The sequence below is a fragment of the Panicum virgatum genome, chromosome 1N (assembly GCF_016808335.1).
Source record: "Panicum virgatum strain AP13 chromosome 1N, P.virgatum_v5, whole genome shotgun sequence".
NCBI lineage: Eukaryota > Viridiplantae > Streptophyta > Magnoliopsida > Poales > Poaceae > Panicum > Panicum virgatum.
In genome coordinates, this window is record NC_053145.1 from 9512459 (window position 1) to 9527762 (window position 15304).

A 15304-nucleotide genomic window follows, 5' to 3' on the forward strand; every position below is an offset into this window, starting at 1 on the left:
ACCCCTCTTAATAGTGCGACCTCTACAAAACTATAAAACCTATACTAACCTAAGTGTCCTTCTCAACCTTATGACACTTAGGACTAGAAAGATCCTTAGTCTTGATATATATTTGAGTTGAATATCGAGATCGCCTTTTTGAATAATGAAATTTGAGGGGCCTCTTTAACATATACCATATGAGCAATAATGTTTCATTAAGCTGCACAAACTCATTAGTCACAATAATGGTTGTCATTAATCACCGAAACATACCTAGAGGGCCTAGATGCTTACAGCCGGGGAGGGTGGCGTGTGGCCGGCGGCCTCGGCTCGGCCGGCGCAGAGCAGGGGAGTGAGAGAGGAAAGAGAGAGAGTAGAGAGAGAAAGAGATTTGACTGATTCAAATTTGAATTTTTCTCAAAATTTTCAATTAACACTCGAAAAGTTTTGAATATGAAAGTTGTTCCAAATTTCTAACCCTACCACTTTTGTTTCTGGCTTAATTTCATTTGGGGCTCAATTCAAAACTTAAATTTGAAATCCCGACGAATGTACGTTATTAGTCGATTCGAGTTTGAATTCAAATTTTCTTCAACTTTTGTATGGAAACTTGAAAATATTTGAACATGAAGTTGTTTTCTATTCAAAACCCTACAACTTTGGTTTTGGACAAAAATCCATTTAAGCAACATTTTAAAATTTATTTTGAAAACCTGTTGGTTACAATTTGAAAGATAAATTAAATATTTAGAAACTGTAATTTGAAGAAGTCGTCATTTCATGTGTAAAATTTCATTTTCTCACTTTGACCTCAACTTAGACTTTGGTTTTAGCTAATTAAATATCTGGGCTGTCACATCTTGATCAGAGATAAGTGAGGGAGGGACAGAAGCTTATCCGTTTCTCATATCTATCTTCCCTAACTATTTATAACTAGGGGGCCGACACCGACACGTTGGTTGTTGCCCACTGATCACAGGCAAACAGTTAGAAAATAAATGATTTAGATCTCAACCATTTATTTAGGTTTTAACCACTGAGATCAATTCCAACACACTACAAAATAGTGCGCTTTTCTCTATCTTCGGATGGGATGCGGGCTGCATTCCTGCGGTGGGATAATGGCTGTATTCGATGCTGTTGCAGTGTCCATATGGAGGCGTAAGCCTCGGGGACTGTCACCCACCCTCAAGAGAGTTTAGCAAATCATATGAAACAACTACGCTAATGCGTGTGCCGTTAAACACAGACGTAGTTGTTACAAGTTACAACACGAGTGGACCTGTACTGCTCTCGGGCGTGCCTTTTGCTGGCGGGTTACCACGGCTGATTCAAATAGGCCCTAAACTTCTCGTGCACACATTTGATGATTCGAGCCCATTAGTAACTTGGCACTTGGTTTTGTTTTTCCCACCGTTATTGTGAAATACAAATATATTATTCTTTGGTTGGCATTTGGATTTCCTCCAAGTGATTTGGTATGCATTTGCAGAGAATCTTGGTTGAATTTGTCCTGCTATGGCCTAATGGTAGATGCAATTTCCCATTATGTAAATCCCTTTGCTGATTTCTTAGATATGGGGTAACCTATTTCAGATTTATTGCCTTTCGTCTTAATTTATTCTACTAAGTCCCCCTCAACCACCCACCCACACACGCTCACACTCACATCTTTCAATCTTGTGTTTCTCTTCTTTCCTTAGGCTGTAGTTTTGATAAGTAAATGGCTGGGGGGGCAATTCCATGGGTGAGATTAGATAGTTTTACAAATTTAAGTTTGTAAAACTATACTAACCTCCATTTCCAAATACTTGGCAAAGGCAATTCATCTTTTAAGCATGAAATGACCAAAATACCCTAGTAAAGGTACATTTTAGTATTTCTAGAACATTCCTATAATACTTGTGTGAGTGTAAAATAGGAAATCATATTTCGGGAAAACATGAAGTGCCAAATATTTTGAAGCGAATAAAGTGATCAAAAGTGACAAGTATTTGGAAACGAAGGTTGGTATTAACTTTGTACATATAAAAGATTTGATAGTTTTATTTACAAATTTAATGATATGTGCAGTGAAATAGATGTTTACCATCCTGAATCACACTATTTCTTTAAAATTATACATGTTGTTATAGTTGTTCTGTGATTTGGTGTCATTTGGGGGTGAAACATCCCCAGGATTTACAACAGAGTAGACATAATTATTGAAAAAATACCACACCTATGATCTGCTTTAATGAAATTCACGTTGAGGGAAGAATTTATCTCTGCACAAATTCTGAACATCATACCGAAGGCCAATGACATTCAACATGCACAAATGACAAAGTGTTGTCGACAACAAATGTCCAGTTTGTACAGATTCAATAAACACGAAAAGAATACAGATGTAAAAAGAATATCGTAGTAGCAAACTAAGCTAGCAGTACACGGGCATCGGTCTCCTCCATCTCCACGCAAGAGGAGAACGGGAGGGGGATGAAGTTTGGTGGAGGGGGAACTCGAATCCGCCAGCTCTGCTCTGCCGCCGGGGCAGCAGCACGGCCGGACGAGATCGACACGGCTCTAGTGGAGCGCGTACGTGGCGACGAGCGCGGCGACCATGAGCACGTAGGCGACGCCCCGGTCGACGGCCTGCCGGTCGAGCCCCCGCCGCCCACGCGCGGGCCCCGCCGCCGCGGCCACCGTCTCCTCCGCGGCCGACGAAGACTTGCCAGCCGCCGCTGCCATGTCGCTAATACCGATTGCAGCCAAGGATCTCACGTGGACCTTGATTTCGATCGGGCGGCGCTAATTGGAACGAATACCTCGACCTGTTTGCAAGCAGCTGCCGAGACGGAGGAGCGAGAGCTGGGGATCGATGATTTTTGGGTGCGTGAGGCGACCTGGCCGCGGTGGCGCGCGCGTGTATATATGCACGGGAGGGGCCCTGGTGCGGCGAGGGGAGGAGGAAGACTCGCTCGTGCGACACGCCGGCCGGTGGGTCCGTCGGTAGCCGCCTGGTTTGATTGGTCGGGCGGAGAGGACGAGTGCGGGTTTGGCTCTTGTTTGCCGCGGTTGCGACTTGGAAGTCCAAGTCCGCCTGGTGGAAGGTGGACGGAAGGTCCACGGGGACGACGGGAACCCTTCTAGAAGCGAGGGCGCCTCACGACCTGCACGTGGTTGTTACTGTACTGCCTGCGGGCGGGGAAAGCGGCCGTGCGGTGCGGGTGCGGGTGCGGGCGCCGGCTTTGACCGGGCTGCCGGGCCGACGACAGAAACGCAGCACAAGGGCCCATTAGGCAGGCAGGCCCAGCGGAAACTAAGGCACCCGTCGAATTTTTTTATTTTATTTTTTTCGATTTATCAAAAATATATACCAATTTTTTTTGTAAATTTGTCACCCTGCCGCCGGTTCATCCGGCGGAAGCGAGTTATAGCCAGATGGACCGGCGGTAGGGGCTGTAGGCCACGGTCTGACAACATTTCGCCGGTTCAATTGGCGGTAGGAGGCCAGGCCGATGGGCCGTGGTGGGCCGGGAACCTACCGCCAGTTGAAATGGCGGTAGTTGCCACTTGCCGCCGGCTCATCCGGCGGTATGTAACTACCGCCGAACCAACCGGCGGTAAACACCCCCTCTTAATGCACTGGCCGGCTCCTCCAGCGCCGCCGCCCGCTCGCTCCCCCGCGCCGCCGCCCGCGTCGTGCCTGGTCAGGGCCGCCCCCCGGCCGCTGCGCGGCGGCGTGCGCCCGGCCCCCGCGCGCCGGGGTTTGGCCGGCCGGCGCTCCCCCAACCGCCGCACCGCGGCGGCGCTCGCCACCTTGGGTCGCACGCCGGGCCGTGCGAGCCTAATCGTCTCAGGTAAATTTTAAAATATAGTTTCATTAATAATAGTTGGTAGATTAGCACTAGGAATATTAGTGATTTGGATATAGTTTTAGGTGTAGAAATAGTTTTAATAAATATTAGTGATTTGGATATAATTATTTTTGATATAAAATCGTAGAACATGAAATTGAAAATATTAGTTTACATACGAATATTATTTTACATATAAATATTAATGAGTTCAAATAGATATATTAGTCTCATAGAAATATTATTAATTGATATTATATTACATAGAAAACCTACGAATATATGTTAGTAATAAAAATTCTAGAGAAACAATTAAGATAGATGTAAAAATAGCAGAAACGTTTATTAGCGTTGATTAAATTCTAAGGACGAGTAATTATTGTCATAAATATTGGCAGGCATGTCAGATGATTTGTATTTTCAAGTGTTCTATGGGTCAGGAGAAGTTAGATACGGTCCTGAAGGGGTAGATTTATCAGAGTTTAGCTTGATCACAAAAAAAGTACCCCGAGCTAGAGAGAGGACTTGGATTTCAATATCCAATTGGCTATTTAAAGCTTTCGGCCTTAATCGAGATGAACATGAGATCTCTGTCATGGCAGTGGTCAGTCGAAGGGAACCAGTATTTTGGGAGCTATTGCCGCTTGAAGGGACGCAAAACTGGAGGAACTATGTCAATATAAGTAGTAGCCGAGGCTTACCACTTGTGTTGTTTGTTCAAGCGTTCGAGAAGATTAGTTTTAGTACTGAAGCGGGTGGGGATCATGAAGGGCAGGGAGATATAGTATTGGAAGATACCGAGACGATGCATGAACCTCATGAAGAAGATGGTGAACTCGAGATTGTAGAAGATGATAGACATGCTGCACACGAACCTCGTCAAGCAACTGGTGATGAAGGGGAAAACATTCCAGAGATAGTTGAAGAGTTTCAGAGGGAGGGTGAACAACAGCACAATGCAATGAATGATGACTCCTCGGATGATGATGATGATGATGATGATGATGATGATGATGATGATGATGATGATTACCATGTCCCACACAACTGGTTCGGGTATGATTTTTCAAAATTAAGTGTAAATGAAGGTGAATCGGTCCCTTGGGAGTACAGGCAAAATGAGGTATGCATCGGTTCGGTGTATGCCAACAGTGATAATATGAAGGAAGCTATCAAACGTTGGTCGACTCTCTTTTTGCAAAGATAGTAAAAAGTTGTCAAGAGCAGTCCGAGAATATATGACGTGCGTTGTGTGAGAAGCGAATGCCCTTTCAGGGTGTACGCTTCTATAGGCAAGTGGCAAGATTTCTGGGAGGTCAGAAAAGTTGTGGAGCACACATGCCTGCTTGAGCAATTAGAACCACAGCACCACAACCTCAGTGCAGGTTTCATAGCTAACTACATGTACCCTTTGATCGTGGACAATCCTAGTTATGAACATAAGTCAATTATTTGTGCTGTTGAGGAGGAGTTTAAATATAAAATTAGCTACAACAAAGCTTACAGAGCGAAGCAGAAAGTGCTGAAGATGAGGTAGGGGACGTATGAAGCTTCGTATCACAATATGCCGACACTGCTGCACACCATATGCCTTAGAAATTCTGGTAGCTACTACGACTTGAAAACGTGTCCATGTGCCCAGAAGTCTGGAAAGCAGGTACTCCAACGGTCGTTCTTGGCCTTGGGCGCTTGCATTGAGGCGTTTCCGCACTGCCGGCCAGTCATTTGCATAGATGAGACATTTTTGACAGGAAGGTATAAAGGCACAATCCTCACAGCTGTTGCAGCTGATGGGAACAGTCAATTGTTGCCTTTGGCAATTGCCTTCGTGGAGAAAGAATCAGGAGATACTTGGTATTGGTTTTTGCAGAGGGTGAAGCAGATGATTGTCAAAGATGTAGAGAACATGTGTTTGATTCATGATCGGCACAAGGGTATATTACAAGCAATCGATGACATACAGAATGGTTCTACTGAGCGTCGTAGGACTGCACTTTGGCCGGACCTAAAGAGTAGGTGGTTCATGAGGTATATGGGGGCAAACTTTCATAGCCAATTTAAGAACAATACCCTTCTGAAGCTGTTCAAGCGGTTATGCAGCCAGAATCAGGAAAGGAAATTCAACTTACAATGGAAAAAGTTGGATGAGCTGACAAAAAAACAAACGGCGGAGCTAGCGAAGAGACCTGTCAATACAGAGGAGGGCGACCAGGTCTCACTTGAAGACATGGGCTTGGACGGTCCGAATGTCAGGCGCAAAAGGAGAAGGGCAATTAAGACATTCTCGGAGTGGATTGAGCATGAACCAAAAGAGAAATGGGCTTTACTATTTGATAAAGGAGGTGCTAGGTACGGTATAATGACTACGAACCTAGCTGAGGTATACAATTGGGCGCTGCGTGGTGTAAGATCATTGCCACTTGTTGGGATCATCGAGTTCTTCTTGTATCGCACTTGTGAGTACTTTAGAGACCGTTACGCTGTGGCACATAAGGATATGGCCGATAATCGTAAAGTTTACGGATACAAGATTATAGAGTACATGGAGGCGGCTTTTAAAAAGGCCCATTTACACCGGGTGACTCCAGTTGGCTCTATGGAACGTCGGTACGAGGTGATGTGTAGGGACAAAGCCCGAATGGGGGGATGGCGTGAGAAGCATGTGCAGGAGTGTGTTCTCTGTACCGATGCTTGTATTTGCTCATGTCATAAGTCAAAGCTGCTGCACCTGCCGTGCACACATGTCATTGCTGCATGTTTTGAAACTGGTGGACTACAGCCTCGTATGTATGTCTCAAATTACTTCCTGAAGGAAAACATTTGGATGACTTGGAGGCACGAGATTTATGGCTTCCGCATCCTGGGAGACTTCATAACTGATCCTGGACATAATGCAACTTACATTTCGGACCCAGATCCAGAAATATTTCAAGGGGTGGGCTGATGCAAGAAGAAAAGGGGTGGACCCAGATCCAGTTATGGTGGCCGCACAGATGGAGCAGGCCCATCAGGAGCTGCTCCTAATCCGGAAGCACGGTCAATGAGTCGTCGTGGCCGTCATCCGAACAATGATGGTCTTGTGTGATGGACGATTGTCATGTGTGTCATTCGCTATAGATTTATGTTCTATGTTAAAATATATAATTGTATGAACTACTAGGTGTTGAATTAATTTCGTGTTGTACAAAAAATGTGTTGTAATTTGTGGCACCATGTCATGTTCAACTATTTTTCTGTAATGGACAATTGAAGTTATATGTTATTTAATTTCTTTTGCGTCATTTATTAGTGTATTATCTTCAACTTAATATTTTGTTACGATATTTTAATTGCTCATTATTTTAATGCACTAATTTATTACTATTGTCATGATGTTTTCTAATCAATCTTCTTTTGCAGGTATGGAGCACTAGGAAGGCGCCACCCCTGAGTTGCTCGATGCTCTCGTCAACAAGCGCCACCGGTCGTATATGTCTGCAGTGCGAGGGATAAACTTGGGGACTTTTTGGGCACGCGTGCCCATATCGACGATGTCGATACACCATCGCTGGGTTCCTAGGTGAGTGTTATATTTGTTACATTTCTTAATTGTTTCGGTAATCATTTCTTATAATCTGAAATTTAATTTTCGTGCTGCAGGCTACGCGCGTCAGGTCTTCTCCCGATTGCGCGACTTGTCGAGGGAGATTTGGCAGACAGTGCACGTCGACCAAGGGACAAGGCTGCACAGTTTCAGTTCGACATGTCCCTTCTCGCAGCACTTCTCGACCGTTGGCGTCCGGTCGGTGAGATGACCCCGACTCTTCAGGACGTGGCGATGCTTCTGGGTTTGCCGTGTGCTGGATGAGCTGTAGGTGCCGAGGACGTGCCACTCTCATGGCGTGAGGACCTTTTAGCTCGGTTAGCGGGGGTTCAGCGCAACGGCCGAGCGTTGCCTTACCGACCCTTCTCGTCGAGCCATGGACCGACAAAGAAGTGGCTCCTCTAGTTCAGTGTGAGTACCTTAATCTTGAACATTTCATACTTATGTTTGTACGTACTTGCATTGAACGACTACTACCATTTTGCAGGCGGACTACATGAGGGATGACGCTGACGACGCTACAAGGTGGCTGTTCGGCTGGATCATGTTCTGCAACTCCCAGGGTGACTCATGCCCCAAGCAGCTCATTCCAGTGGCGAGGGCGATAGCTGACGCTCCACTTGACGAGGTCCTCTAGTTCAGCTGGGCCTCTGCCGTGTTGGCTGTGACGTACAGGGGCCTTTGCACGGGCGTGACGAAGGTCTCAGTAGAGGAGCCAATCTTTGTTGGGTGCCCTCTACTGATACAGCTCTGGTCGTACGAGCGCTTCCCCGTGGGTCGACCAGAGATGGACTTCGAGCCGTACGCCTAGCTGTCCCTAGACCACGACGACGTCGACAGACCGACGATGGGTTCGCTATGGTGCCTCAGAAGGGTACGTTAAATCATTGTTGTCACTTATTATTACCTGACTTCGAAATGGTACAAATTAATATTTAATTTCCTACATTTTGCAGCCATCTTGGGTCGGGGTGTAGGTGAGGAAGTCGTACCCTGACTTCGTGGGACAGTTCGACAATCTTGTGGACAAGGATGTGAGGTGGACTCCATTCACTGCAGCCGATATTTACGCCCGGGCACCGAGCGGTCTTTCTTCCTTGTGCCTGCGAGACCAGGAATACTGGATGACGAGAAAGCCGATCTTTTATGATATCCATGTCGAGGAGTACCACGTCAACCAGGTCATGAGGCAGTTCGGTCTCTACCAGCAGACCCCAGTCCCGATTGTGCACTCAGTGGAGCCCCACATGCACAGGTATGTGATATATAGTTACATTAGTAATTAATTTTATTTTTACATGGATGCACTTTTTTGGATGTATTGTAGGTGGACACGTCAGGAGCAGCCACCAAGATCGTTGTGGGCCGACAAGGTCCGTCCTTACGTCGAGTCCTGGGCCGAGGCCCTTGACGACGTCGTTTTTTAGGATCGGCCACACAGCGACGAGGCGTTTGCAGACTACCTATGGTGGTACCTTCCGAGGACGCGCACCCGTGTCGTGCACATTCCACCAGAGCCTCCGATCGAGCCAACAGCGGTGTCCGAGACGTACCCCCTGGTGCGAGACCAGAACTTCGCTATAGCGGTACGTTTGTCAAATTGATTTTGCATTGCATTAAACTGAGCGCATATGATGTTAATACCTTGTCGGTTCAGTACGATGTCATACGAGCGAGTGAGTCGGAGACCTCGTCGAGCATGGGCAACTACCATGACATGACGCCCGCGCAGCACCAGAGCACGCTGAAGAGGATCGTCGACCTATGTGGGCGGTTTCGGCGAGCCGTGACTTGTCATACGGATGACACCTTACTTCCACCTCACGCTACAGGGCCGGTGCCTAGGCCCGGTCCCTCAGCACGACGGTCAGCACCCCCAGCACAGTCAGGTGCCCCGCCACGGCCACCGGTCACGATGGCGACCCCGTCGGCGTCTGCAGCTCCGCCCCCGTATGTGCCTCAACCAGCACTTTTGTACTCGGCAGGTAAATTATCCTCTAACCTTGTGTCAATCCGATAGTACGGCAACATGTAAAAGTTCATTAATTAAATTATACCTATTTTTCGTGCAGGGCCCGGCTCGTCGTCGTTTACTCCGATGGATCCGTCCGGCGCCGGATCTTCCTCCCGTCGACGTCCAATTCAAGATTTAGGTACGTTTAAGAGGACTTGTTAATATGCAATAACATCTATATACTTAATGGTACAATGATGGAGGCTGTCTTCTGAATCAGAGTACTGGCACCTCGGAGGGACAGACGATGATGAGGAGGCTGCGGACGTGGACGACCTCGAGCAGGCGGACTGGGTGAACACGTTCTTCTCTACTGCACCGATGCCAGAGGAGGCCGGCCATTCACAGCTAGGGGACGCCCCACCCGCGACGCAGGACTCCACTCAGGGGGAGCAGACACCTGTTCCTGACCAGACTCGTCGTTCCACTCGCGAGGCCATTCCACCAGAGCCACTCACGTACTCGCAGTACCACACTAGGGTGGACTAGGCTGCAGAGCGACATGGCAGGAGGAGAGGGGGCAAGCGCGGACGCATCTAGTGTATAGGTTGTTGCTTGTTAATTACTTTATTCCGTCAGACTATGTTATGTAGGTCTGTGCAGACTATGATGGAATGTGTCTGTTACGTGCCATTATGATGAGTAGGCCGGTGCAGTGCTTTCGGCGATGGGATGTGCCCGTGCAGTGACATTATGACGATTAGGCCGGTGCCGTGCAGTGTTCCGGGCAATGGGATGTGTCGGGATAGTGCAATAATCACGAGTGGGTCGATGCAGTGGCAGTACGACTATTAGGTCCGTGCGATAGTATGCTCGATGGGATACGACATTGCACTGACAGTACGATGACTAGGCTGCATGCAATACAACTATGACCAGTACCCGTTGATCCGAGGTCGCGGTGTCATGACCGCCTATATATATCCGCAGTGGCAGACACATTGCTACTCGCTTCGGTAGCAGCGTCTTGCTTAGGCAGTTATGTCTGGGGGTCGTCTAGTGGTAAGGGTTTCGGTGGTGGGAGAGGAAAGGGGTTACGGAAGGGACTGCCTATTGTGTGGGAGGGTCTTGTTGGTCCTGAGATTTATCCAGAACCAATGTTTGAGTTTCCGGTACAGAGCAAAAGTGAGTTCACTACCACAAAACCTCTGAGAGGATACGATAACCGCAAAGAGGAATGGCCAAAATGCATGCATGGTGAGGACTGTGTAGTGCAGATGATGACCGAGGGAGAGGATGGAGGCCGTCGTTTCTTCAAATGCCCGCGAGTATGGGTAACTTTAACTAATCTTCATTTGTAACATGTGTCGCATATCGTTCGTATTACTTACCCCAGGTTACATGTTTCAGTCTTCCGCAGATGAGGATGGTTGCGGGTTTGTTAGGTGGGTGGATCCAGCTCCTATTCATCCACATCAAGAATACATTGAGTACCTGCAGAATCGTATCTTCGATCTAGAAATGAATATTTGTGACAACGGCACGGAAGATGATGACAACAATGTTGCCGTGTCACAGGAGACATTCTGCAGTGATCCATACTACAATTGTCTGTGTCACAAGAAAGATGGGGATCTGCCACCGCCGCCGCCACCGCCGCCACCACCAACAACGGACGCTTACTATGGCAAAGGAGCCACACAATATACAAGGCGTCATTTATCATAGTAGTGCAGACGCAATTACCCGTTGCTATGTTATCGTTATCTTAATGAAATCCATCACTTTATGGCTCCTGCCTTATTTTATTATGCATTGGATTCGAGTATAAAGTAAACTGCTATGAGTTGACGTTGAAAGGACGCTAATTGAATGCCTTGCCTGTCCTGCGCAGTGAACGGTGCTCGCTTTTGCTGGCAGCAGTGAGTGGCCATTCCGACATTAAAGTTGTAAGGGCAGCAGTGTGGCGCAGTGAGGGCATCTCGTGACTCCGTCGCTGTTTCAAAGGACAATGCTGGCAGCCCTTCCTGTTGTCCTGTGCGAGGTCAGCAGGGTGCAGCAGGGACTGGCCATTTTCGTGTTTAAAGAGAGAGGGCAACAGTGTTGAGCTGTGAGTGGTCATGTCAGTCCTTAAAGTGCGAATTGCAGTAGTCTCATTTAATCGTGCATTGGATTTGACTATGCAGTGAACTGACATAACTTGACGTTGAAACGACGCTAATTGATTGCTTTGCCTGTCCTGGCGTGTGAGTGCAGTAGTGTGCCACAGTTAATGGCGATCGCTTTTACTGCCGTGCGATTGCAAAAGTCAGGAGCAGTAAGAGGTCGTGTCCGTGTTTAAAGTGAGATCAGAGAGCGGTGTGGAGCGTGCGAGTGCAGAAGTGCGGAGCACTGTGGAGCAGTGAGAGGTAATGTCTGTGCTTAACGAGCTTCAACTGTTGACATGAAAGGTCACTGTGAATGCAAAATGATACACTCCATGACTCCCTCTCTGTTGGAAAGGACGATGTAGGCAGCCCTGCATGTATAAAAGGCGAGCGTGTGGTGCACGAGAGCGCATGCTTGCAAATTTGCTTCCACATATTTTCAGTTAGCCCAAACAAACCGCTATGAGCTCCTCATTCTCCAAGGCAGCTTTCCGTCGGGAAATGGAGGCTAATTTAGGACTCCCTCCTAACGATCCCAATAGATGTATTACAGATTGCAAGGTATGGCCGAAAGGTGTAGAGCCACCCGATTGCTATTGCCAGATGCGTTGTGTTCCGAACTTATCTCGTGATTACGAGACTTTTGGCCAGAGGTATTGGTATTGCAAGAATATCGAGGAAGTCCAAAAAAGAGGTGCAACATCACAGGTATAGATTAATTTGTACATTTGTTTGTCTAGTGGTTTTGTTATTTTTAATAAATTTGAATCGTTTCTTGTTTATGAAAGTACGCTGTTGATAACACACATACTCATTGGTGTTATTTCCATGAGTGAATTGACACGTGGATCACTCGTCGTGATCAGCAATATATGGAGTGGTTGAAGAAGGTGGATGAAGATGTACGCAACTGCGAGCGCGCGAAAGCTGTTAGGGCAGGACGCGATAAGGGTACTAGCCGTGAATGATGGATGTTGTAGTGCTCCGTCTCATTAGGATGAATCGTGCTGGCTGAATAAGTAATGTAACTGCCCGGCCAATATGTTGCGTGTTTATTTCGAAAGCCTCTTTTCGCTTCATATGTATTATTTTCCCTACCATGCTTTTCATGTGTACTCGTGGTGTTATGGAGTTTGTTCTCCTTTCTAATAAAATCGTGCATCATCTGGTATTGGAAAAATATCGTACTACTACTCTATACAAATAGAAAATCGGGCAACTACTAGCAAAATCGGTCACCTTCTTTCAATATTTTTGGACGTCCGAACAGCTATTATTTTCGGAAGTCCGATCCGCTAAAAAAATGTCTTCAAACCTGGCAGAGCCTTGCTAGCGAGAGACTATTACTGTCTTGTTTACATGGGGGCGCGACAATTGCATCCTTTTTTCCTAGGAATTATGGTTCGGGTCCGGAGCCTAATGATTTCGAAGATATAATGGTTCGGAAGAGCGCTAAGAAAAAAATGTAATTAAACCATGAAAAACACAAAAATAATAGATCCACGAAACACAAAAATAATATAGACTCAAAGGGCACTAAAACCTATCGCCAATTCAATTGGCGAAAGGTTACTGGGCCTGCACAGGGGTACAGGACGGCTATCGCCGTGCCAAACCCGGCGGTACCTCCTACCGCCAGTTCATTCGGCGGTAAGGAGCAGCCGCCGGATCAGTCGGCGGTAAGGAGCTGCCGTCGGATCAGTCGGCGATATGTGACCGCCGGTTCATCCGGCGGTAGCTCCTTCCCGCTAAACGAACTGGCGGCAGTATAACAAATTTGCAAAAAAAAATCAGTATATATTTTTGATAAATTGAAAAAAAAATATAAAATAAAAAAATCGCACCCGTCAATCAATAGGCCGTGAGCTATCGCGGGCCGACCTTGCTGCAGCCCAAGCCCAAGCGTCCCCTTCTGACTTTGACCTGGTTCCTAGTTTTTTTTTTTGAGTAAAACTTGTTTGACTTTCCAGCCGCCAACGCCCCGCGCGCGGTCGCGCCACGCGCTTGACCCGTCGCCGCCCGGCACCTGTATCTTTGCTGCGACTTGTCCGCGAGCGCAGGCCCCCGCACGGCACCCATCACAATTTTGTTTCAGCCGTCGCAGCGCCGCCTCGGTCCCCCTCCAACCACCCAGGCGTGCCACCTCGTCCAGCTTCCCGGCGCCGCCGTGCCGGACCGACCTTACCTCGAGTCCTCGACCAGACGAAGATGGCCAGCAGCAGCGCCGGAACGCCCGGCGCGGCCTACGGCTGCAGCTCGCGCCACGGCTCCTACGCCACCGCCGCGAACCGCCAGCTCACGAGGCAGAGGTCCCTGCCGGCCGCCCTCGCGGCCGCCTTCGCGCCGCGCGGCGGCGGACGCGAGCGGCCGAGAACGAGACGCCTCGGGGATGGCGGCGGCGGCGAGCGCGCGCCGGCGCCTGGCGGCGCGGTGGGGGCGGTTGCGCGGGCGATGTGGGCGTGGATCGGGAGGGCAAGGAGGAAGGTGTCGGCGATGGGCCGGAGCGCCTCGTCGTCGGCGAAGCTCCAGTACGAGCACGAGGAGTACGCGCAGAACTTCGACGACGGCGCCGCCGCAAGGGAGCCCGAGAACCTGCCGCGGTCCTTCTCGGCGCGGTACGCCAGGCAAGCGGCGCGCGACGGGGCTCGCTGGGGCCGCCGCCGGGCGCCGCCATGACCATGTGGTGCGCCGTGGACAGTTGCGGTGCGGGCTCCCACGCAAGCACCAACCCTTCCGCCTGTACTCCCTGACTGCGGTGTATTCTTTGGTAACCAACCATACCAAGGTACAGAGTCCATTTCTGTGTCATAAATTCATGATTCATGAACCATTTGTAGTCGCATACTCGCATCATCGCATGGCGGGTTAGGACTTAGGATAGTAGTGTTATAAGGTGCAGTTGTGATTTCTCAGCTTTGATGAATGCTGATGCGCTATGACGCCTGACGGTATAAGTCAACTGTGCGCATTCTGTGATTCTGTCTCGAACTTAACCTTCGTCAAGCTCAGTTGGCTTGGCTAGCGTATGCAAGTCGATCTTCAAGTTTCACAAAGTGCCTTCTCGATTTACCATTTAACTAGGGAAAATTCCTTGCATAGCTCTAGAATAAATAGCACTCAATTGTACAGTCCTGGAAAAAAAATAAAAGCTCCTTATATGGCCTCCATTTTATTTTCTGTCTGTTGTCTGGTCTTCCCGCCACCTTCTATTGGAAATTCCATCAACATCACACGAAGCCCTGCCGGCCGTCCAAGGAATTTTCTCCATGGCGCTGCAGCGGCGGTGTGGCGACGACGAGCAGTCCTTGTCGATCTGGAGCCGCACTGCGCTGGGAGGCAGCGCAGAGAGGCGGAGCATGAGGGGCCGCGGCTAGGATGGGTGGCAGAACGTATGCCTGGAAATATTCTAAGTCTTGCCATTACAAGTGGCTAATTTTTGACATAGTATATAAAAAATTATTAGGTAAAATCTTTGGAAAAAATACCACTAAGTATAGAGAACCTTGGACTACAAAAATGTGCCATTAGTTTTTGTGTAAAACATCAGAAAGGTGCTCACATTTCTATTCAAAAACAGGAACTCAAAATTGCTGGATACAGAGCAGACTAAATTTTGTCCAACGGGTAGACGAAAACTAGATTTTGTCTTTTCCTTAGACAAAACTGTAATTTCATCCAACAGGTAGACAAAATCTAGTTTTTGTCATGCACGCCCCATGAAAATTGTCCTTTTCATTCACTGGTCCGAAAAAATGAGATTTCATCCAACGATTGGACAAAAAATATTGTACTTCATCAC

At 48.0% G+C, this 15304-nt stretch overlaps 1 protein-coding gene across 1 annotated transcript; it reads left to right on the forward strand.

The window, feature by feature from the left end:
- The first annotated feature begins 13590 nt into the window (after positions 1–13590).
- Positions 13591–14677, forward strand: LOC120653936. Its single transcript, XM_039931596.1, has one exon. It carries the CDS (start codon positions 13714–13716, stop codon positions 14179–14181), a length of 468 nt encoding a protein of 155 aa, XP_039787530.1. The 5' UTR covers positions 13591–13713; the 3' UTR covers positions 14182–14677.
- Positions 14678–15304: the final 627 nt, after the last annotated feature.